Source organism: Suncus etruscus, chromosome 3 (assembly GCF_024139225.1).
Source record: "Suncus etruscus isolate mSunEtr1 chromosome 3, mSunEtr1.pri.cur, whole genome shotgun sequence".
Lineage (NCBI taxonomy): Eukaryota > Metazoa > Chordata > Mammalia > Eulipotyphla > Soricidae > Suncus > Suncus etruscus.
This window is the reverse complement of record NC_064850.1, coordinates 111940432-111966674: the sequence shown is the minus strand read 5'-3', so window position 1 is coordinate 111966674 and position 26243 is coordinate 111940432. Positions and strand designations below refer to the sequence as shown.

Sequence of the window (26243 nt, the reverse complement as noted above, 5' to 3'; positions counted from 1 at the left end):
AACAAATCCAAGAAACAAACAAAATGAAAACCCCATCAACAACCGAAAACTGGGACATAAAAACAGATTAAATAAGAGATTCACACTGATTTCAATTTTTGAAATGTCAACTGTCACTGTGATTTTACATGAAAACATCCTTATTCTGAGAAGATAATACAATAAAGTATTTGGGGGTGAATGATGATAGAATACGTAAATTATTCTGGAATGATTCAGTAAAAATAATGCATATGTGTGAAATACATTTTGATATACATCCACGGGGAGATAAGGAGGGGAAAGAAAAACAGTGAGGGTAGAATGGGATGTGTGTGAGATGGGGCCAATCTAGGGTGAAGGTGGATGAATACTGTGTGCTAACTTTATTTCTGTGACTTATGTAAAAAAAAAAACACAACTTTTTTTATTTTAAGAAGCAGTAAAGTTGACTTAAAAGTGAAGAGAAAAATTCTGCTACTGGGGAGAAACTCAGTAAGCAAAGTCAAATGTCAGGCTCAATGATTGAGCCTCTTAAAGGGCTCTAAATTCCCTGATCTCCAAATTAAAACAACTATTATCTGCCTTTTCTTGTTCTACCAGGAAACTCATTTTTATTGCAAGACACAGGAAGTTGTGGGAAGACAGCCAGGTGGCAAGCACACTTCCTTTCTCTTTTACTGTCCTACTGTCCGAGGCCCACAAATCCTCCAGAGGTTTGGGCTGAGAGTCTATCACAGGTGTTCTTGCTTCTTGGGCTAGGGAGATCCTCTCCATGACAGAAGGAACCCCAACACTGAAACAAAACGGGGGGGGGGGAGGGGCACAGCCTACTTTAAATTCAGTTAGCCACTGTTGCTTTCCCATGGTGAGTACTTAAAGATCCATTGGAAAGCTCACCTGCTAGTGATAATTCTAAAAGAGAGATAGCAAAGCAGAGACAGGCAAGTCTGTGGAAAGCCAAAGTCCTCTTCTCTCTTCGCTTAAGGGTGAAGGCCCATTTTGAGGCCACTGTGACTAAGGGGCTTTGACAATTTCTTAAAATATTAATGTCTGGCTTCCCATCCGTTAGCAGTGACTGGGCCATCAATTGGGTGCTAAGCAGCATTTGCTGCCCAATCAAAAGCAGAATGAGGCCACCACAAGAGCCATGGCCAGTGCCACAAACAGGGACTAAGGCAGAAGCGGCCCTGCACCACAGAGCAAGACCCAAAGCAATGTGGTCGCAAAGAAAAGTGGGTGAGCCTCACCTCACCTCGCCTCACCCATAGGCTCCCTTTCGTCTCACTGGAGCACTCCGGGTCTGTTCCTTTCACATTCTCCTTAAGTGCAGGCAGCTCACCGCCACTGTCTTTGTCATAAATCCACACATGAGCAGGGACTATGTGCTTTCCAAACCCACTCTTGGCTTCCAGGATAGGAGGCACCTCTTGGATCCACCCTCTCTTCCTTCTTTCCAAAGAACAGACTCTCTAGAATTTCTAGAGAACATAGACTGCTGTAATGAAGAACCACATTATCATAATCTCCATAAGCAATTATTGCTTATTTTCCTCTGGAGTTATGGAAGCATATCTAGAACTTAAAGAAATGATGAAAGGCAGCTCTGAAATAAAGGATCTCAGTCATCTGTAAAAACAATCCAAGTAATAATTTGGAAAAAACATCAAAATGCCAATTATAGTCACTGGGTAGATTTCAGTAACATGAAGAGCTACTAATTTCAGTAACTAATATCATGTTAATTACATGTTTATTTGTGTCATGTTAATTTACATGTTAAGTACTAATTTAATGTTAATCCAGTACCATGAGGGGTTAAGACATGGGTGTCCTAGAGGCTTCCTGGAAGGACACTGTGAACACAGAGGTTAGAAAGGCAGGCAGCGAATGCAGGCTTCTGAGTGTCTCAACCAAATCTGCAAAAAACGGTGTCCAGTCAAGACCTATTAGTGCTCTATCTTCCTGGCAGGAATTCCATCTCTGTATTAAAAAGAGGCAATGGGCCCCTTTGGCAATGGAAAGACATTTAATGAGGACAGAGGTCTTGTCTATGGGGTTGCTCCTGAAACCCCCAAATATAGCAAAGTATAAGCACTAAATAAATATTGCTCCAATGAGTTAAGATCATGCAACTTTCTCTTTTATATTAATGTCACTCATACAGTGTTTGTACCCTAACCCTTGTTCATTCTCTACAGCCTCAATAAGGTAGCGGCGGTCATGTGACAAAGAAAAGCACATGCAGTGACACAGGCTAGAAGCTAAACAATATGGATATTCCTCAAAACACTGGAGATTGAGCTCCCACATGATCCAGCAATAGCACTCCTAGGGATATAGACTAAAACACAAAAATACAATACAAAAATGCCCTCTATAATTGTATGTTCATTGTAGCTCTATTTACAATAGCTAGAATCTGGAAAAAAACCCAGGTACCCAACAACAGATGAGTGGCTAAAGAAACTGTGATATATCTACACAATGAAATACTATGCAGTTGTTAGGAAAAGTAAAGCCATGAAATTTGCCTATACAAGTATGAACATAAAGACTATTCTGTTGAGTGAAATGAGTCAGTGGGAGAGAGATAAGCATAGGGGAGTCTCACTAATCTGTGGGATATACAAAAAAGATTATATTTATATTATATGTTAATCATATTATACAATTATATATTAATATGATCAATATTGATACCATTAGTACTATATTAATTATTATACATTAATACCTGGAGACAACAGAGATGAGGGCCGGGAGACCCAGCCCACACACAAAGAGTGGCAAGCGCAGTTAGAGAAATAACTACACTAACAACTATCATGACAATAATAGTGAGAGAGAGAAATAGAATGGCAAAGACAGACAGGGGTGGGAGAGGAGGGAAACAGGGGACATTGTTGTTAGGAAAGTTACACTGGTGAAGAGTGGCGTATATTAGATGACTGAAACCCAACTATGAATATTTTTGTAACCATGATGATTAAATAAATGACTAAAGATAAAAAAATAAAAATAAAAAGCATAGTTATTAGAGGTTCTTGCATCAGAAGAAATAAAAACCTGAATCCGCCTCAATTATTCCAGATATCTCACTTGTAGCTCAAGTCTACAAAGATGAGCAATTAGATACTATAAAAATATCCTTTGCAGTATTATATAGATAAGGGGAACTATAGAAGGGCTTTTACCACATGTTCTACTGATATGTTTAATGAGCAAAAGCTTATCAATTTCTGTGTCGCAGATTGTCCTTCAGCCTTCCACCCTGGCATATATGAATAAAAGAATGGAGATCAAAAGGCGATCAAAACCCAGAGAGAGGGAAGTGACAGCTGACATGAGAAAAAAATGGAACTGTCAGAGGAAGTAAAATATAACAGTAGTACGTGGTCATTTTAGCTGAGAATAGAAAGCTCTCTCTCTATATATATATATCAATAACTTCAAGGAATCATGAGAAACCATAAATATTCTAGAAGATTATTAAAGTTCCTGTCCCCTGATTAAGTGGTAGTGAAATGTATAATACATTTCATTAAAAATCATTTTAGGAGCCAGAAAGATAGTAGAGAAGGTAGGGTGCTTGCTTTGCATGCAGCAGACTGAGTTCAATACCAAGTACCATTTATGGTCCCTGCAGTACTGCCAGAAGTGATCCCAGAACATAGAACCAGATGTAAACCCTGAGCACTGCCAGGTATGCCCCCAAACGATTCCCCTATTTTTTTTTCAGAATATCATAAAAAGGGGCTGTATAGATAACAGAGTGGTAAAGTGTTTGCTTTGCATGCAGCCGACTCAGGACGGACCAATATTTGAGTCTTGGCATCCTATATGGTCCCCCAAGCCTGCCAGGAGCAATTTCTGAGCACAGAACCTGGAGCAACCCCTCAGCTCCATCAGGTGTGCCCCCCCAAAAACAAACAAAAACAAACAAACAAACAAAAAAAGAATTTCAGGAAAAACACTGGCGTAAGACTTCAATTCTATAAAACATTTTCCTATTTAAAATTATTCCACAAATAAATAAAGCTTAGTGACTGCAGGCTTTTTTGTTCAGTTTGGGTTTTTCTTTTAAAGTAGAAGTGGTAAAGAAAATTAGAGCCGGAACGGCAGTAAGGTGTCTACCTTGCCCGAACTAGCCTAGCACAAATCATAGTTCGATCCACTGGCATCCCATATGGTCCCCAAAACTAGGACCAATTTCTGAGCACATAGCCAGAAGTAACTCCTGAGCATCACCAGTTGAGGAATACACCAATAAAAAAATAAATTAACAAAAGTTTTGAAGACATGAAATTACACAAAGCAATAGTTACAATTCTAAACAGAATGTTTATAACATCTATCGGTATGATTTATATATGACAACTGCACAAAGTATGAGGAAGAATAATGTAACTGACAGAAAAACAAGTCATTAAAATTTTTTTTACCAAAATTAGGCTAGTAATAATCTGAAATAGATTGTAAAAATTAAATTGCATTGCCTGGCATGAGCTGACCTGGTTTGATTCCTGGAACCACATATACTCCTCTGAGTTATGAGCAGTGATTCCTGAATGCAGAGCCAAGAGTAAGCCCTGAGCAGCACTGAGTATGTCCCACACCCAACAAAAGATGTATATTAATCTTAAAGTAATTAAGAACTTTAAAAAAGGTGAAAAAAGTCCAAGTTAAAAGAAATAATAGAAGATAAAGAGTAATTAATATAAAATTTAAATAATTTTTATTTAGTTTTTTTCTTGCTTTTTGGGCCACATCCAAATGATGTTCAGGGGTTACTCCTGGCTATGCACTCAGAAATCACTCCTGGCTCAGGGGACCATATGGGATGCCGGGGGATCAAACCAAGGCCTGTCCTAGATTGGCCGCGTGCATGGCTAATGCCCTACTGCTGTGCTATTGCTCTGGCCCCTGTATTTTAATTTTTGAGCCACTGGACTACTGTGGACCTATGCATCCTGGATGAAAAACCTATGCTCAGCCCTCTGAGCTATTCTCTTGCTCCAAAATATATTTCAGAGGAGGACCAAAGAAGATACAAGACTAATGAAAATAGTAAAATGGCAGACACTATCAAAGTAACGATGCAACATTTAATATTTTTATGGTATCTGGATTGCACTCAGAGCTTCAAATATTACAGGCAACTGCTCTACTGAGTTACATCCGTGGCTCTCAAAGACGCACTTTAAAATTTATTTTAGTTTTTACTTTATTAAAGAGACTTCATAAACAAAGATAAAAAGATGGAAAGCAACGGTGGAAAACTTTGCCAGGCAAGAGAGTTGGATAACATTAGATTAACTGACAAAATTACTGGAAACAAAGGTACAACTTGTGATGAAAAATCAGTTGAAGGAAAACATTCAACTACGAACATCTATGCACAGTAAAATCTGAAAAAATACCCACCATCTGGACTCCACTTAATATAACAAGATCTAATCTCTATCTTGTAAAGTTTACCTACAGGGAAAAAAAAAGGTCTTTGTAATTTGTCTGAATTGAGAATCTTGACATGGAAACATCATGCTGGAGTAATAGGAAAGGCCCTAAATGTAATTCCTTGTATATTTTCAAGAGGAAGGTTAAGCAAATATGGACAGAAATACAATTGATGTGAGAATATACAATTGATGTGTGGTCAGAGGTCTTTAGGAGAGGGTGTGGTACTAAATTTGAAACTCTGGACTTGAGTATTTAAAAAAAACACTTTTCTGATGCTTTATAGCACCAAAATTATTTTTGTAATTGTAACAGTAGAGACATGAAACTAAAATATGCATCAAACAATAGCACTCACAATGATGGACAGGTTGGGAACACGGATAAGGAGGTAGAGCTGGCCTGGGAGAGACTAGAATGTGGTCCCTGGTACAACGTGGCCTCTTAAGACTGAGGGGTGTGACTCTGCACAAAAATCTATAAAGAATGAACAGAATTGGAAACAGTACTTGGAAACTTCCACATCCCAAAATGCATAGAAACAAAATATTAGCAAAGAAATAGAAGTGATCAATTGAGTCTACACAGCAGAATAATCATTATTTTCAAGAATGAATTAAGAATTATCCAAATATTTACTACATGAGAGGTCACAGAGCAAATATCCGAACAATTAAAACAATAAAAATCATACAAAGATTATTTTGTAGTCATCATGAAATTAAATTGGCCATAAAAAGGAGAAATTTTCTTTTTGGTTTTGGGGCACACCAAGTGATGTTCAGGGGTTACTCCTGCTATGCACTCAGAAATCGCTCCTGGCAGGGGGATATAGAGGATATGCATGCTGGGAATAGGGATGGAGGGAGGACAACATTGGTGAGAATGCTCCTAATTCAATGTCACTATGTACTTAAATTATTACTGTGAAATATTTGTAACTACTTATAAAAATATGGTCAAATAAAAATTATTAAAAAAAAAAAAAAGAAAAGAAATCGCTCCTGGCAAGGGGGACCATATGGGATGCTGGTGATAGAAACGAGGTCCATCCTGGGTCAGCCATGTGCAAAGCAAACACCCTACCACTGCACTATCCCTAAAAAGGAGAAATTTTTGAAGATTAAAAAATATTTGGAAGCAAACTATTTCCAAATAATCCATGACTCAAAGAAATCACAAGCAGAGTTTAAAAATGTTATAGAATTAAAGAAAAGGGAGGGGACGGAGCTGTGGTGTGAGCCATAAGGCGTCTGCCTTGCGCATGCTAGCCTAGGGCTGACCACGGTTAGATCCCCCGGGCATCCCATATGGTCCCCCAGCCTGGGGCAATTTCTGAGTGCATAGCCAGGAGTAACCTCTGAGCATCATCGGATGTGGCCGGAAAAACAAACAAAAAATAAAGTAAAGGGAAAAAAATCAAATTTATGGAATGAAGAATACAAAAGAACATTTTATAGCTGTAGAAATCTTGTGATAAAGAACTAAAAAAAATTACTTTTTCAAATTAAGAATTGAGTAAAAGAGCAAACTAAATGCAAAGCAGCAAGAAAAAAGAGATAATGAAACTTTGAGTAAAAATCCAATGAAGAAAAACAAATACAACAGAGAAAAGTAAAAGTTTGTTCTTTGAAAAGCCCAACAGATTTGACATACCTTTAACAAGATAATGAAAAGATGATATAATTTACCAAAAATCAACATGAATTAGGTAACTAAGCAATTTGAGAAACTAAAATGATTATGATAATAACTTCATATATATAAAACAAACTAAGATAGCATTTAGGGAGGAGAGGTTGGGCCACACTCAGAGGTGCTCAGGGGTTGTTACTCCTGGCTCTGTGCTCAAAAATCAATCCTGCCAGGCTCAGGGGAGCATAGGAGATACTGAATTTGAACCTTAAGATAGCAGGTATTTTAGAAGATAAAATGTACTTGAAATTCATTAAAATATAAAAGATGTGACTGAATATCTAACAGTGAAAATATTATATTAATTTTTTAATTTAAAATTATTTCACAAAACAAAGTCAAAGGCACAGAGTTTAGTGGTGACCCCAATCAAATAATATCAATCTTTCAGAAAGTGTTTCAGAAAAATATCCCATAGATGATTAACTATCCTTTGACGCTCTGGTCTATGTGGTCACATGGTATTTTTTTTAAACCTAATTTTGTGCAATTAGTAAAGCTTTATATTTTCTTAACAGGTAGGAAAGCAACACCTTGTGAAATTTTAGAGGAGGTCTTATATTTGAGTATAATTGACTATAATTAGGCTTTGTTTCCCTTAACAATGACCATTTATTATACTCCAAATAAATAAAAAATTGTGGGACCTAAATTTATAGATAAATTTGGGAAGATTTAACATTTATTAACTTAGTATAACTTTTCTCCAGGTTTATATGATTTTCCTAAACAAGAATTTTCACTAAAAAGTATGTAACAGGTCAGGGAGACAGTTGGGATTTGGGTGTATACAATAGGTCAATTCCTGATATAGCTCTCCCTTCCTCAAAGGCTGAGTGGACTGGGTGGATATTGATAGTAGGATTTAAGTCAGGCTGGTAGCTGCATCAAGTGGCAAGGCCAATGCATTGAACTCAACTATCTCTGGCCCCATGGCCCTGATCTCACGCTTGCTGTAGACCTTAGGGAGCTACAAATAAAGAATGCCAAGACAACCAGTGGTTGGCATGCTATTTTTATTCCTTGTCCCCAAAGAAGTTGGAAGCTTGCTCTTTCAGCCAACTGCAATTCTCTAAGGATGTAGAGGTGACCACAGCCAAGGTCTGGGAGGGACAGGGAGGAATATGTCCACCAATGAAATACCAACACCAGTTGCAACCGCCAGGGTTACATGTGTTCTTGACTTTCTAGTTACCAATATAAAAAACAGTAAGCAACTGGAAAAGGAACCATATGACAGCAATACCTTAAATTCTTGTGTTTCTACTCTCCCTACTCACAAAGACAAATGTTACCTGGTCAAGTAACTTAAGATACTGTTTTTAAAACATTTCAATTGTCTTCAAGAATGGAAATAAGGATGTAAATAAAGGTAAAAACAACAACAAAAAATATTAAACCATTTCAAATTTTAATTGATCCTATCAATCCTACAGTGTTTCTGAAAGCTATAGTGTGGAACACAATAATAATGATGATGTAGCAATGTGCCACTATAATAATAAAATTGCGATATCATTGCAAATGTAGTCATTTCAAGCCTTGCTAAATATACAGATAGGACCTTTTCATCAGGGAACTGATACTCTTAATCTCATATATGCTACCACCACTTGAGAACCATAATTTTCCACTCAGTAAAAGTTAGAAAAGACTGACCTCATTTATTCAGAGACAGAAGATTCATATGAAGGTTTGTTTAAATTGAATAGACTTAAATTTCAGCAACAGACAGAAAATAACAAAATTACTCTCTACTGGCTGTTGGTGTAAAATATTAAATTAAAATTTTTCTCTCAAACAGTACAGAAATAAATTACTTCTAATCTGTATATTGTCTGAAAAGGAGTGAATGCACTACATTATTTCTCTCACTTTTTCAAACAAGTGATGCTCATATTACCATTATTAAATAGTTCAGAAGTTTACAAAAGATACAGAAGAGATGCGAAAGAGACCAGTTTCTACTAGGCACCCTCATCAACTGTAACCTTCCTCTAGTCCATTCACGCCACTTCTCCACTCTATCAGGAAGGAAGTGACCTCCCAAAGAGTAGGGTCTTACTCAATTTAACAGAGCAGCTATTTTGGCACCTGGAAACTACCAGTCAAATGAATGGGTGTGTGAGTCTCCTCAGAATTTGGAGAAATAATACATTCCTCAGCTAAAATAAACAGTCCCTCTTCACTAGCTTTTCCAGTGTAGGCCTATCTATGATTATTGCTAAGTAGGGTTCTAATAAGTTTGTCTCTTACATAACTTAAAACTTGTGGTAAATATGAGACAATATAATCAAGATCCACAACCCTGGTCATAAGAGATAAATGATGAACTGAACTCATACACTTTTATATTATTTGATACTATGAAAGTCTGTTTTTCATTAATACTTCTGAATCAGTATTTGGAATAAAAATGAATTTTTTTTGGCCCAGGTGATATTAAATAACAGACTGTTAAGAGTTTTATCTAGACTCCAATAGTAAAGAAAAAAATATAACATAATTTATTTTGCAAAAAAGATGAGTAAGACTTAGGTGAGATTTTCCTTTTAAAATGCATAATATTTTATTGTCCACACATTAATCTAACTTCAAGTGACCAATCTAAATGCAGATCATTATTACTTAGAGAAACTTTAAATATTCACATGTGAAGCAAGACAAGTAGTTACGGTGCTTTGCTAGAAACAACAAATGTAACATTACAGATCCACTAAAAATATCCTAATATACTGAAAGAGTAATTCCAGAACCAAAGACTTAGAAAAGACATGTCGGGCATCTTAAAATGAGTATGTCAGTTAATGAATTCTGTGATCCCTGCTACCAGCAGAGTCCCGTGCAATCTGTTACCGTTCACTGTCCTATAGATCATCTGTTCCCTGTGCTGGTTGGTTCCAGGGAGAGAGACAGCTGCAACATTATCTCCCTGTTCAACCTGAGGACCATCTGACTTTAATTGTAACACACAGCTTGATGTGGCTCTGGCTATGGGAAGCTAAAGTACCGTCTGTAATAATCTGGAGAAGCAGAAACCTGCCAACAGAGGGCTGGAAACAGGGACTTGTGCTGTCTGGCTGCCTGACGGGCTGCAGGAAATATGATTAATGAGTAAGGTATAATGATATCAGGAACCCGATTAGCACCACAAAAAGGTCACAGATCAAAGTAGTATGCATTTCATGAGCTACAATCATTGCATAAAATCTGTGGGCTTGAATGGTTTACCAAATAGAGGAGGGGAATAAAAACCTACATAAAAATATGCTAACATATACACAAATACTGTGTTAAAATTTATTCATTTATAGAAATTGTCAGGAGATTATAAACCAGTCAACATGGACTTGCCATGGGAGAGAACATTCTCCAGTAGTGTGTACTAAATATTTTTAAAAGAATGAGTGAGTTGTTAAATTCTTTCATAAAAACACTTGTAAATAAAATCAAGTCTCTCTCCTAATTGTGAATGAACTCGGAGTGGATCTTTATACTGCTTTGAGAAGAATGCAAACTGAGACATCCATAAAATTAGTAGGAAGAAGAATCACTGACATTAATGGCTAATAAGCCTAAACCATGAATTATAATAGGTGTGTAGTGGATACCCTAAAAGACTAATTCTTGTTTGTTTGGGAGCCATATCCAACAGTGCTCAGGATTTACTTCTTTTTTTTTTTTATTGTGGCCTAAGTGAATTACAATTGTTTCACACTAATATTTAGGATTTACTTCTGACTCTGCACAGGGGTCACTCTTGGCTGACAGTACGGAAGGTGGTGGAGGGTGAGGGGAGGTGAAACACACCCCATATTGGGATACTGGGGATCGATTCCAGATTAGTTTCTTCCAAAGCAAGCACGCTACCAGCTATGCCATCTCTCAAAGACTGTTAGAACTCAAGGCAGGCAAAAGCAGTTGTGATAGTAAAGTCTTTGGTATGCTAGCACCTTCTTTAACTGGGTGCCTGGGAAGGTGCCCCTAACAGATCTGGCTCTTCTGGCAAAGAAACCATGAGGGCAGAGACAAGTGCGACTGTTAGGACGCTGGCTTGCTGCAACTTACAGAAATTGAATAATACCTAATAATCAAAACAATGCTGAAAATTTTATATAGCATATATTTGAATGTTTCTGTCTCATTTATGTAATATGTATCCAAATGTTCTGAGACCCCTTTCAGAGCAAAGCAATCATATTAAACTTCTTTGTAATTTTAACACTATGGAATGTGGTCATCCTTAATAGAGGGCTGGTTTTCTTAAGGCTCTACTTGAGATAAAGCATTTCATTGATAAAATAATTAGAACATGACTTTAACTTCTTTTCTTAAAAATATAGTTCTCAGGGGCTGGAGGGATGCCTTGCACACACCTGACCCAGGTTCAATTCTCAGACCACATATGGTCCTCCCAAAAAACCAAGTGATTAAATAAAATAATTAAAGGATAAGTGATAGGCAGAAGAAAAACAGTTAAACTGAATTAATCACTTTGAAAAACATAAATTTTGTGGTACAGAATTATACCTCAATAATAATGCTTTAAAAAGACAATTACTGGGAGTTTTTAAAAAGCTGCAGAATGGGCTATATATAACTAAACATGCCTAATTGTTAAAATATTATTGAAAATCCTCTATTCCTTACTGACTTTCTATTCTCCTGTGCCCCTGGAGATGAATCTCTCAGCTACAGGCAATATCCACACTGTAAATGAGCTATACAGGAGCTTAAAAATCCCTGAAGAAGATTCTGAGGGTTGTGAGGACTTAGCACAGCAAATCCACGCTTTTCAGCTATAATACTCCAAATATCACATAAAGATTTGTTTCAAAACACAAAGAATATGATTTGAAATTTTGTTTCCATTACCAGAATGCCCTTCTGTCCAGAAATACTAAATTCTGTTTTCCCACATAAAAGAAATTCAAGTTTGAAAAAAAACACTGAACTCTAGTCTTACTTTTCACTTTTGATTGTAATTGATTCTTAATGAGCTAATTATTAATGTGCAAATGAAAGTGCTTGAATTCAGCCTATGAGAATGAAAACTGCCATGGTACCTGTTCAGTCAATTGAATTGCACATGGCTTATTGGGACATGCCCAGGTATTAACAAACTTTGTTCTGAAAGTCAAGAGTTAATGACCATATCAATACATGAAATATATTTTGTGAAAAGGCTCCTGACAGATTAGATGATGACCATCTTACCAATCTGTTTATGCGAACAAATTCTTCCGAGGTTTTGGCCCAAGGAGGAAGTTCAACATCAGACACCACTGTTCCATCATCCATCACTCCAAGATTATAATTATTGAAGTTGACAAACATCTCAGGGAGATAATAAAATTCAGGGATCAACTCCTAGAAAAAAATAAAAGACATTATATTATAAATTGTGGAATTCTGACCTGTTATTCATAAATGGGCCCAATCACCTGCTATTGCACCAAAGAACAAAATTAGCATAGGACTTTTTTCTTTGCGTATTATAATCATATCACAGTTTCTATCAAAATACATAAATCTCATTAAGCCAGATTAAAATACTATTTTCTAGATTGGTTGTATTTTTTCATGCCAAGTCTTATAACCTCAAAGTTGTTAATACCAATATTTTAGATTGCCATGATATAAACAAGTTAACATGCTATAATATTATCAGGGATTCTTTATGAGAAATAAGAAACTTTAGCCATAAAATATCTCTGTGAGTATTAAAACGACACTTTTCTTGGTTCCTTCACCAACTAGGAAGCTATTAATTTAGGCATAGTTTAACAAAATATTCTGTCCACATTCTAAAACATTAAAGCTTAGTTTTAAGTCTTAAGTTCCAATAGAAATATTAATAATTATTCTACTAAATCAGCTAAGAACCTGTGAAAATACACAGCTTTTATAAGAACATGTAAATACACTTTAAAAGGACATTTAATAAAGAGAGAAATGCAGGGGCCAGAGCGGTGGCACGGAGCGGTAAGGCATCTGCCTTGCTGGCGCTAGCTTAGGACAGACCTCGGTTCGATCCCCTGGCATCTCATATGGTCCTCCAAGCCAGGAGCAATTTCTGAGCACATAGCCAGGAGTAACCCCTGAGCATCACTGGGTGTGGCCCAAAAGAGAGAGAGAGGGAGAGAGAGAGAGAGAGAGAGAGAGAGAGAGAGAGAGAGAGAGAGAGAGAGAGAGAGAGAGAGAGAGAGAAAGAGAGAGAGAGAGAAATGATGCAGCTAGTTAGGCTTTTGTGTACAACTGCCTATATATATAATGACTTCAGTCTATAGATCAGACATGAAATCCAGCCTTGACATGGGTCAGTGGCTCAGTGGTCTTTCAGATACCCCCTCAGGGCCAGCTATGGCAGGCTTGACTTTCCAAACAGTTGAGTAAAATAGGGAGGTCATCAGATTCTGGACAAGGTCAGTATGAACTCATCAGAGTAAAGAAAAATAAAAAAAGATCAGGAGGAATTAAGCTATTATCATCTCCATCGTCCATGTGAAATGTTGCTGACTTGGAATTGTACATCTTTTGCTGGCAATTATAATAATTAAGTAGAAGAGCAGAAATGAGCTTGTCTTCCACGTGCCTGATAACCATTTAATTAAACTTAAAAAGATTTTAACTGAGCAAATAAAAAAAATGTTGCTAATGGAAGAGGAGAAACACAAATATAAAAGGATGGAGGCCAGGGTCCAAGAGGTCTCAGGTGCATTGGTAATATTAAGAAAGGACAGAATTAAATATCGAAGCCAGAGCCAACAGCAATGAAATCATGAGACCCAAACTTTAACAATCAAATTTATAAAAAGGGCCAGCTGGGGCCAAAGTGGTGGTGCAAATGGTAGGACGTATGCCTTGCACATGGCCGATCCTGGAGAGATCGCAATTCGATCTGCTGGCATCCCATATGGTCCCCCAACCCAGGTGCAATTTCTGAGCACATAGCCAGGAGTAACCCCTGAGTGTCACAAGGTGTGGCTCCAAAACAAACAAAAGAACTTTGTAAATCACAATGGTTTCAATAAAAATAAAAATTTTTAAAAATTGTTGGGGCCTGAATGATAGCACAGCGATAAGGTGTTTGTCTTGCACTTGGCTAACCCGTGTTCTATCCCCAGCATCCCATATGATCCCCCGAGCCTGCCAGGAGTGATTTATGAGCACAGAGACAGGAGTAAACCCTTAGCATTGCCGGGTATGGCCCCTAAAACAAGCAAAACAAAATGAAACAGAAAAACTATTTGTTTACAATTTAAGCATCAGTAAAATTACAGTTTTTTATACCAAAGGAAAAGTTTTCATCTCCAAAAAATGATGTTATCAGTTTAATTGATAAAACAGAAAATATTTTATGTAATAAGTGAAATCAATCAAGCTAACATTTATTCTAAATGAGTCAAATGCTAAAAATAAAATTCCAATAAACATTACTGCATTTGATTTTCACAATAGCTTTAAAAGGTATGGTATTATGACTTCAAAAAATGAATTAAGGGGTTAGGAAGGGAAGTAGGGGGAAGAACGCATGCTCTGTGCCCATGAAGGCCTGTATCTAAGCCCAGGCTCCCTACTGAAAGACCAGGACCACACACCAAGGCATTTGACCTCTAACAGGGCTCATATTACCATAAGTGACACCGGAGAGCTCCAGAAGGCCCTGAGCACCAGCAAAGTGAGAGGAACTTAAAAACTGAACAAGGATTGAAGAGAGAAAGCAAAGCATATAAGAAACCTGCCATTCACATGGCCAATAAAGGTTTGACCCCACCAAGCATATGGTACCAGGAATGATTCCTAAGCACAGTCCAGGTGTAAGCCCAAGGAAGATTCACTGAAGGCCAGACAGCTGATTTATGAGAAATTTGGTACTTTGTTTAAAACTTGACTTGTTCTGAAGGCTGTGTTCTTTTCATTTTTTTTTTCCCGATCACTCCTGGCAGCGCTCAGGGGTTACTCCTGGTTCTAAGCTCAGAAATCGCTCCTGACAGGCTGGGGATGGGGGAGGCATATGGGATGCCAGGATTTGAACTGCCATCCTTCTGCATGCAAGGCAAACACCTTACCTCCATGCTATGTCTCCAACCCCAAGGCTATGTTCTTATTGCCAAATAAACATGGATTCTGCCAGCACCTATATATACCTGCTAAATATCTTATTATTTATTTTCAGCCTTCCTAATGGTGCTAGAGGCCCAGGGTGTGCAGGAAACTGTGGCATGCAAGGGATTCAACATGGGTCCTGATGTTCTGGGGCCATGCTCCAGCATTCTTAACCTTCTCCCTTGCTCCACAAAGCTAAATTGAAAATATAAGTTTTTAACCTAGATTATAAATGTTCTTTAAGAAAAGCATAAAATCAAAAAAAAGCATAAAATCTTTATTCTTGTGCCTATATATAGTAATTGTTAATTGTTTATTTTATTTAAGTGGTTTGAGGCCATGCCTAGCAATGCTCAGGGCTTGGGGACCATATTTGATTCTATCAAAGTTATTGCCATTTCTGTTTGTTTATCTTTGAGGCTTTTTTTCTTAGCCACACCTGGCATGGGACAGGGCTTACTCCTGGCTCTGCACTCAGGAATCACTCTTGGCAGGCCTTGGGGATCATATGAAATGTGGAGGATCGAACCCAGTTGGCCTTATGCAAAGCAAATAGCCACTGTGCTATTGCTCCAATCCCACAGGCATTTTTGTTTTGTTTTGTTTTGTTTTTGGGTCACACCCAGCGGTGCTCAGGGGTTACTCCTTGCTCTTCCCTCAGAAGTCGTTCCTGGCAGGCTCAGAGGACTATATGGGATGCTAGGATTTGAACCGGGGTCCATTGTGTTGGCCATGTGCAAGGCAAAAACCTTACCGCTGTGCTATTGCTCAGACCTACCATTGGCATATTTTTAATTGTGATTGTAGTTTAACCAGATTACAATATTGTTACCAGGTTTTGGTTTTGATGTCACTGCCACATTTAGTCCAACTCTTCCATTCCCCACCCTATTGTTTCTCCCTACTGCTCAATATTCTCTTGTCTTTGGGTTTAAACATCATTTTTAAATTATCCCTTTAATAGATTTTTACTGAATGACTGCTGTATGTTACTCGTGTCTAGGCAATAGTGTATAATAGTGATAATAGTAATAATGCCAATCTTGGGGAGCCTCTAATTCAGAGGAAAAACAAACCTGTTATTATGGTACACAATTTGATATGTGTTAGGAAGACACAGAATAGAACGGTCTTTTCCCTAAAACCTTATCTGACTACCCACGTTGTAGGTATCATTTTCTCTTGAATATTGTGGAGTGCTTTTTGTTTCTAATAAATTCACCCACCAATTTAATGTATCAAATCAAATTTAAAATGTACCAAATAAGTGAATTTTTAACTTACTTAGTAATTTAAATCTTTGATCTATAACACAAAAATCCTGTCTTTCCTTAAACACCAAACCCAAAGTCAACAACAAAAGAATCGATACCCAATCTACAACAAGCTATACAAAGAGAGGACCAGTTACCATAGCAGTCAGGAGGGCAAATGAGGTAGATATGGGATGCATGCTGGGAACATGGTGGTGAGAATGGCCCTGATTCTTTCTCACTATGTACCTTAAATATTATTGCGAAAGATTCGTAATTCACTTTGGTCACAATAAAAATTATTTTTAAAGGGCCCGGAGAGATAGCACAGCGGCATTTGCCTTGCAAACAGCCGATCCAGGACCAAAGGTGGTTGGTTCGAATCCCAGTGTCCCATATGGTCCCCCGTGCCTGCCAGGAGCTATTTCTGAGCAGACAGCCAGGACTAACCCCTGAGCACCGCCGGGTGTGGCCCAAAAACCAAAAAAAAAAAAAATTATTTTTAAAAAAATCTGTCTTCATCTCTCAATCCCTTATCTCTGAAGAGTAAAACTTAAAACTTCTTTTTTCATAATGATGATACATTTCCTCACTCTCTGTATCCACCTAATCCTTAAATCTAATAATTAAATTAAGGAGTTTCTTCTGAGTTTTAGTCTTCTATTTAAAATAACATACTGTATTTGTTTTTCTGCTCATGTTGAATTCTTCCTATCATTTTATTTCCCAGAAATAATGATCAGTTAATTTATTTGTAATAGTTTATTATTTAATTACGTGTGAACTTACTAGCACCAATGAATGTGGATAATCCATCTCCCAATATGAATTCAAGTTTGTATTAAGTAAATGGAAATTCATTCACAGTGGTTAGGACCTAGAACAAGATCACCCTTTCCCACATCTGAGTAAGAATCCAAGCTATTCCATACTGAGAACTTTGGCCCATAGATCTCCAGCCAACAAGGTCATTGTCTCAAGACACATGGTCTCTTGGACACTTGGTCTAAATATATAATTATTCAAAGCTTGGATAAAGAAATCTCCAACAATATGGTGTCAAAGGACTGCTTCCTCAAGTTTACCAGCACTGGGTAGTTTGTTCTGCTCTGTGTAAGGCAGAAGAAGATTGAAAATCCCTTCCTTCTTCACTTAGCAAACAGTTCCCTTGGGGTTGTACTAAGCCAGGATTTCCTCTTTCTAATTCAGACAGAGGCAGAATATAGAAAGCAAGGACAGTGGCTTCCATTGGCCTTCCCCGGGTTCCAGCCTACCTTCTACCTTCTCTCTCCCTATCCTACTTCTCCTTCTTAGTCTTCTGTCTCTTTAGGACTATGAACCTTCAGAGGCCACAGCAATAGTACAGTAGGTGAAGTGTTTGTCCAGACATCCCCCTAGGGTCACTGAGCCACAAGAATAATTCCTGCATATTTAGGAGTAACCAACCCCTGAACAATGCCCGGTGACTCCCCCCCCCCCCCGCAAAAATTAAAAGTTGGCTCTGGTAACTTACAAAATCCATTCTTTTTGCACAGATTTTTTCTCAAAAAGAAAATGTATTCAAGAGTCCTCAGCTCAGCACCCTGCAAATGTTCTGGAGCCCTGACACCACAAGGTTCCCTGGGCACAGCTGGAAATGAACCCAGCAGTGAGACCAAATAACCTGGGAGAAGGTCCTAGCATCAACAGGTATGACGTTCCCCCCACAGCATTTTATATTCAGGGAAATGTTTCACATATATATGCAGCTTACATCTATATATGTATAACAACTTCATAAGGAAATATGCATAAAGGAACCAGTTGATGGGCACTCTGAATATTAAAAAAGTGATCTCAGCTAATACGTGTGGCAAGAGAAATTAGTGAGTGTGTATATATATATATACATATATATCTAATATATATAAGACTAAATTTTACTAAAGGATGATAGTAAATTTAAGTTATATAATACAAATAAATTTTAACTCTAAAGGCATATTTCTAAGAATCATGCCTTGATATACTACCAAGCATTACAACTCAAAATCATCTTTGACATGAAATTTAGTGACTAAGTCAAAGATTATGTCTTTTTAATACTTTGAGATGGACATTTACAGAGCAAAACATGTTTTATATTCATCAGAACAGAACATTCAGCTTTGGATAAAAAACACATGTTGAGCAAATTTTTAAAACATCAGTATAAAATGATAAGTAAACAAATCTGACAGAAGACAGAGATATTTACAATTCACATTTTCTTTTGCATTGCTGAAAATAATTTTAATTCCTATCACTTAATCAGGCAGATGGAGCTAAGAAGCAGGTAATATGCTCAAAGGTAGTATATCATCTCCGAAAATAATCCAAAAGGTTCAAACAGGGTTTATACCACCCTCAAGGATACACTCATTGCTTTGATCACAAATTCCCTGGCATAATAATAAGGATTGGTTGTGACCTCACATATGCTTTTATTTTCTTTCTTTTGGGGGGAGCCACACCCAGCGGTGCTCAGGGGCAACTCCCTCCCTTATCTGTGTTTGGAAGCTGAGAGATGGTCAGGACACATGGTGCAGAGAGATCAGAAGTAAAATACAAGTGTTCCAGCATATCTCTCTCTTTCTCTCTCTCTTCCCTCTTTCTCCTCTCCTCCTCTTCCTCTACTTCTCCTCCCTGTTTCAATGTCTTTTCCTCCCTTCCTTCCTTTCTCTTGAGAGGGTACACACCTGGCTATGCTTAGAGCTTACTCCTGGGATCACTTCTAGAGGTGCGCAGCGAACCATATGGAGTGTTGGTGATCAAACTCAGGTCAGCCGCATGCAAGGCAAGTGCCCTTCCCACTGTATTATCTCTTAATCCTGGTGCTTTGGGTTTTTTTTAAGTATGATCTGGCTCTTATGACCATTAAGTTACACCTGGCAGGCACGGGGGACCTTTGAGATGCTGGGATTTGAACCACTGTCTGTCCTGGATTGGCTGTGTGCAAGGCAAATACCCTACTACTGTGCTATCTTTCTGGCCTGTAACTATGATGTTTAAAAACAAATTTAATAGCAAAAAAAAAAAAAAAAAAAAGCTTTTTCAGAGTCAATTTTGTGTGTGTGTGTGGTTTTTGGGTCACACCCGGCAGTGCTCAGGGGTTATTCCTGGCTCCACACTCAGAAATTGCTCCTGGCAGGCATGGGGATGCCAGATTCAAACCAATGACCTCCTGCATGAAAGGCAAATGCCTTACCTCCATGCTATTTCTCCGGCCCCCAGAGTCAATTTTTAACTGTATTCATACTCAAGTATGAAATCCTCACAATAGTGAGATGGCTAATTTGCTGAAGGCTCCTTTTAAGTTAGTGATGATAAAATTATGAAAGCAAAACTTGAGGGTTTCATCATTGGAAACTGACATATTTGGGGGGAATCCAAATTAAGCTTTCTGAGTGAACAACAGTCAATAAACAAATATAATAAAATAATATACATGTACTTCAATACTTGAATTTTTACATTTGTTTTGATAAATCATAAATAAAATAAATTTTGCAAAACTGACTTTGGGGTTGGGGATGTGGCTACAGGGAAGAGCCACTGTCCTGCATGTGTGAGGTGTGAGGTGACAAGTTCTTCTCCCAGAATAGCACGGGTCACACCAGGGAGGAGCACCACAAGCAAGAGCACCACAAATGTCGCAAAAAGTCCACAAAAATGTCCCTGAGTTTGTGGTCTGTGAACCAGGTACAATCTCTGCATGCCACACCAGGGGCCAAAAGGACAGGCAGGAGATGGAAAAGAGTAATGCAGGACACTGAGTTCCAGGACTGAGGCTGTGATTGAAGTGGTTGGATACATACTTGCTGAGTTTAACCCCTACCACTGTGAGGCTCTGACAGAGTGCGACAAGAGACCCCACAATCCCTGCACTTCGATGTGTGGCCCTATCACAACAGAGACCAAAATAATTGAACTAAATAGCACCCAGAAGTCATTCTAAGTAGATGCCAAGCTCCTTATTCACTAAGTAAAATGCTATTTTTCCCTTAAGTAAAAGAAACATGACATTTTTTATACTGTAGAAGGCAAATAATATATAATCCCTCTAGACAGATCCAATACACAACATGTCACTCAAATGCATTAAATTAAAAAATAATGGATCATAACCTAACATAGCAGATAATCCATCTCAGTTTAACAGTGGAGAGAATAATTGGGTTTGAGTTTTCTTCTTTTGAACTTATTGCCACATGCCCTTAAATTAACTTCATTTTTCTGACTCTACTCATCAAAGAGGGCCATTTCCATAACCATGGCCACTGAGAAGTAACAACCATGAGACAGTGCAGAATTCTTTTTTTTTTTTTTTGGGGGGGGTCACACCCGGCAGTGCTCAGGGGTTAATCCTGGCTCTGTGCTCAGAAATCACTCCTGGCAGGCTCGGGGGACCATATGGGATGTCAAAATTTGAACCACCGTCCTTCTGCATGCAAGGCAAATGCCTTACTTCCATGCTATCTCTCCGGCCCTGACAGTGCAGAATTCTGTATGCATGTAAAATAGAAATCCTGAGAAAAATTCTAAATTATAGTCTCGACTTGCTGATCATTGAAGCTAGCAGGACTTTGGCAGGATAATCTGTTCATAAAAGCTCTTAATATAATTTTAAAAACATGAAAAAAATTTACTTTAAAAAACTGTATGTCTATAAAGTATCTGAGACGAAAGATCCTACCAAATAGCTATCCTATTTAAGAGATCTAGAATGCACATATTTTATTTTATTTTTTATTTTTTATTTTTAATTATGTGAACAATGATACAAAGAAAGAGTTACAGTGGAAAGACAATCACCCAAAAACAGAGTTCTCAGAAGAAATCCCCCTGCTGACACCCCAATTTTAAACTTACAATTATAGAACGATAAAACAGAACCCATGTACAATTACTTTGTCCCCCAAGACCCCAGATTGCAGCACATTATAAATTTTCTAGAGGTACACAAAGCAATCTAAAGTCATAAAATTTATGTAACTCCTTAAACTTGAAGACATAGTAGTTTTTTACATTTCCATGCACTTGCATATTAGTTCAGAATGCACATATTTTAACTGCCATGATTCACTTTATAAAAAATAAACTATATATATTATTGGTAGAGAGCAGGGATTTGGGCCACACCTGATTGTGTTCTGAGACTGAACTGGGGTCAGCCATCTTTTGGGCTTTCAGTACATTTTTCTCTTCCACATTTGAATGCTTTGCTGTTCTAGGATCCTTTCTTCAAGGAAACTGATATGAAAAGCAGTGATAGACAATTAATACTGCAAAGGACATGTGAAGTAAGTTCCAGAAGGCAGGGATCAAATGCTGAATTTAAGTCCTTTCTGGAACAAGGTGTAGAACATACATATAAGCACATACAGTGCTGTGAAAATGAGATGATCAGTTAATATCCTTGTCTGGGAATGCATAGATGAAACAAGTCTACAATTTTGGTTAGGAGTCTGGGGTACACTTGGTGGAGTGGGAGTGAAAGTTCTGTCTCTCAAATGTGAAGCTGAGCTCCGGTCCTCTGAGAAATCCTCCCAGGTCTAGTCTAAAATTCCAGTCGAAAAAAATTATTACTAATAAAAAATAAGTCACAGTTGAGATGACCGTGTATTTTTAAAATTCAGTAAGAAAAAACAAATGTGTTTTAAGTACTTTAAACATTTTTTCCTATTCAATAAGTATGCAGCAGGGGCCGGGCGGTGGCGCTGGAGGTAAGGTGCCTGCCTTGCCTGCGCTAGCCTAGGACGGACTGCAGTTCGATCCCCCGGCGTCCCATATGGTCCCCCAAGAAGCCAGGAGCAACTTCTGAGGGCATAGCCAGGAGTAACCCCTGAGCGTCACAGGGTGTGGCCCAAAAACCAAATAAATAAATAAATAAATAAATAAATAAATAAATAAATAAATAAATAAATATGCAGCAACAAAACAAAGTTATGCAGTATTTCAAATACAATTTTCTAAATTCAAGAACAAAAATCAATTATTACCTAAACACACTATTTAACTTACTGATACATGAGGAAATGAATTAAAGAAATGTGTTTAAGGGCTGGGGATGAAGCTTAGCAATTAAATAACTTGCATGTATGAGGCCCTGGGTTCAATTTCAGCATACCAAAATATAAAAGGGGAGAAAGTGAGGAGAGAGAGGTGATTAAATGAATAAATATGCAACTTGTGTATAAGTTATATATAAAAATAAAGATTGTTACATATAAAGCTCTATTTAAATGTGAGTGGTTTTCATTTATAAAAAGAGATGAGACAATTTGAGTCCTAACATGGACAAAAATGTGAACAATATTAAGGGAATAAGGGGAGCTGACAAAAAATAAAAGGGGAGAGAAAGGAACTCTTTACATTGCTGGTGGGAAGATAAACTAGTTCATGCACTATTAAGAAAATCTGGAATTGCTTAAAAAAAGACTTAAAATAGAATTATCCTGACCTATTTGTATGAACCAGCATTTCTGCTTCTGAGAACATACAAAAAATAAGTGAATGTAGGATACTGAAAAAGATGTATGCACCCACATGGTTATCACAGCCTTATTCACATTAGTGAAGATAATGAAAGTAACGAGGTTCTCATCAGCAAATGATTGATAGAGGTCACATACACAAGTACAAGGCAATGAGAAAGGACATTCTACAACACACAGCAACACAATAGACCCTGAGGCCATCATGGAATGAGAATTCAAGATAAAGGTAAGAACTAAATAATACCATACATGTAGAACCTACAAAATTCATGAAAACAAAATAGTGACTACAAGAAGATGGGTGCATGTATGAAGGTATAGAAGAGATGTTTATGGGAATATAACTAGTAAGTATTAAAAAGTACCCTAGAAATCTAATGTATATAGGGAAAGAAGTGAGAAAGTATGGGAAAAAAGACAGAAAGAAAGGATAAGAAAAAGGAGAGGACAGTTCAGGAAAGGAAAAGAGAAAGGAAAAAGACATCAAGAAAAGAAAAAGAACAGACAGAAATGTACAAAGAATGAGTGAAGAAGGTAAAATTTTAATTTTGCTTTAAGCATTCAAATTATTAACAATTACTTAATATGTCTGAAAGTAGGAAAAATGAAGGATAAATAGTTGACTAAGAAAATAAGACAAATTATCTACATTTAAGCTGTTTAAAGAATAAATCCATCAAGAAATGTACTCTCAGCAATTATGCTCTAGTAGCTCTAGCTAGAGAGTTCATAACTAGCTCTAATGCTGCAGCCATCAGCATGCAAGGCCTGCATGGCAGAGGAGGCAGCAGAAGCAGGGACCCTGACTTATCTTCAGATTACACACCCATGGAGAGGGCAAGTCAAAGGTCTCATGTTGGACAAATCTCATAAGGCACAAATAAAACTATATCGTGATCATTTCTATTCTGCATTATTATTCAACAAATGTGTTTCTGCATTTGAAGCATTTAAAAATTCATCTTCATGGTTGAAGAGAAACCAAGTCTTAAAATATTTAGATATTAATTTTCTCAAAATATGCTTTGTCTCTCAGGCTGCACTGTATTTAATTTTAAGAGTGGGCTAGGCTCTCCTGCCTCTGCCCATTTTATTACTTAATTTTACATTAACCTAAAACAATAAATTCATAAGGATAATTTTTAAAGTAAAATAGTCAAAAGACAAATAGTGTGTCAGGATGTTGTCGTAGTTGTTTTTAGAAAGGTCTGACAGTAAAAACTCAGCCTATATTAATTGTAGGAAATGTAGAGAATTAGATAATTAACAACTCTTGTTCAGATGTCCTCAGCTATGAGTTCTCACGTGGAGCGTGGGATTAGGCACCCGGGCCAGCCTTAGCACCCGAAAGAGCCTCTGAGCACCCAGACTTGTCATTGGCTCCTCTTGATTTCTTTATTCTTTCAATTAAAATATTTTTATTTTTGGTTTTTGGAACATACCCAGTGATACTCAGGAATCACTCCTGGGGAAGCTCAAGGGACTTTATCAGGTACCAAGGATCAAAGTTGAGTTGACTGTGTATAAGGCAAATGCCCTCCCGCTGTACTATCTCCTCAGACCCTTTCTGTCATCTTAAAATCTAGTTATTCTTTTACTTATTCTACTTATTTTACTTATTCTACTGATTGTTGCTGATTTTATTTATTTGGAGATGGAGGTACTCCTGGCTGTACTTAGCGTTTACTCCTGGATCAACATTCAGGGATCACTCCTGGTGGAACTTGGGACCATGTATGGTTCTGGGGATCAAGTCAGTTTGGACTTGTGCAAGGCAAATACATTATCCATGACACTATTTGTGATATTTACTGATTGTAACAATGCCAGGCATTTGTTCTGAATGTTGAGGTTACATAGTAAATGTCCATAAAGCTTCATCCTTTATAGAGTTCCCTTGGAGACATCAAATAAACGAGCTAGGTGCTGAGAAGGAATATGAGTGTTAGGGTTAAGCTTGCATGAGACCTGGTTCAACACCTGGTGGTATATGGGCCTATGCCTTCCATGTCCCCAGAAATCACCAGGGGTGGCCTGTGAGTGTCTCCTGGTGCTCAGCACAAAAAACTAAAAACAAAAATAAAATCTCTGCCAGCTACAAAGAATGGATCATGTCAAAGAGGGGCTGTTCTTAAGTAAAAGGAAGCCAAGGGTTGAGGACAAAGCACACAGGAACTGGAGTTGGTTGTTTCAAAGATAGCATAGGGAAGTCCACTCTTCAGCAGAGGTCTGGGTAAAGTAAGAAATTAAGAAGACACATCTTTGGAAAGTGCTCAGTGAGGAACTGTGTAAACCAGGGGGAACAGTGAGGCCCTGGCGGTTCTGAGGAGGAATCAGTGAGGTGAGTGAGGCAGAAGTCAACTGAGTCGAAGAAAGAAACAGAGGCAACAACACCAGCAAAAGCCCGTTTAGCTGGAAGACAGGGAAGTCATTAAAGAGATCAGAAGACAGACAATAACTGATCTGCGGGCCAAAGAGTGGAGTCTTGCTGGGTATGGAGCAAGCAGAGGGGGAAGAGCCAAAGAGAGAAGGACAGTCACTTGGGAAGGGCCTCAGGTGCCTTGGGGCGAAGGCTGTGCTCCCACTTCCACTCGTGTCCTAAAGGTTGGCAAATACATATATAGGTGGCATGTATGGGGGTGTCAGAGACCTCCAAAACTCTAAAAGGCCTAAACACTGGACCAATGGTGCCTTTCTTTTCTTTTTCTAAATGGAATGGCAATTACTGAAGAAAGAGCAGGACTTTTAATTCAGAATGAAGAAAATAAGAGTATTGAGTATGATACTGGACAGGTTCGATTTGAAACACTATGTCCAGACAACTCGCAGCCTCTGACTTTAGTTTAGAGATCTTTCATCAGAGGTTGCAACTACCAAGGGGAACAGGTGTGGATACAAACGGATGTCAAGACTTAGCCCTAAGATTTGCCAACAATTTAGGAAATAAAGACAAGATAATCCAGTAAAAGATAGAGAGCCAGTCGACTGATTCTTTTAGAAACCAAGCAGAGGAAATGTCACAAGAAAAACGTATGGACTAATGTTAATAACAGGCTGATCATGTACAATGAAAATTTGCATTTCACAGCAAGGAACACATTACGATTGGTTTTGGAAGTGGTGGAGAAGCTGGCCATACCTGAGCCATACCTGAAAGATAGAGAACTTTCCTTTTGGTGTTTTATATAAATGCCATATATTGTTTTTTCTTCTACTTCTGAAGTTCAGG

General features: G+C 37.8%; 1 protein-coding gene across 2 annotated transcripts in view; it reads right to left on the bottom strand.

Moving 5' to 3' along the window:
- LRBA (LPS responsive beige-like anchor protein) overlaps nucleotides 1-26243 on the bottom strand; it is a 662022-nt gene that overhangs the window by 119276 nt on the left and 516503 nt on the right. For both annotated transcript variants that reach the window (XM_049770186.1, XM_049770185.1), the window contains exon 46: nucleotides 12352-12504. In XM_049770186.1, the coding sequence (XP_049626143.1) occupies nucleotides 12352-12504 (153 nt within the window). The remainder of the gene's footprint in view (nucleotides 1-12351; nucleotides 12505-26243) is intronic.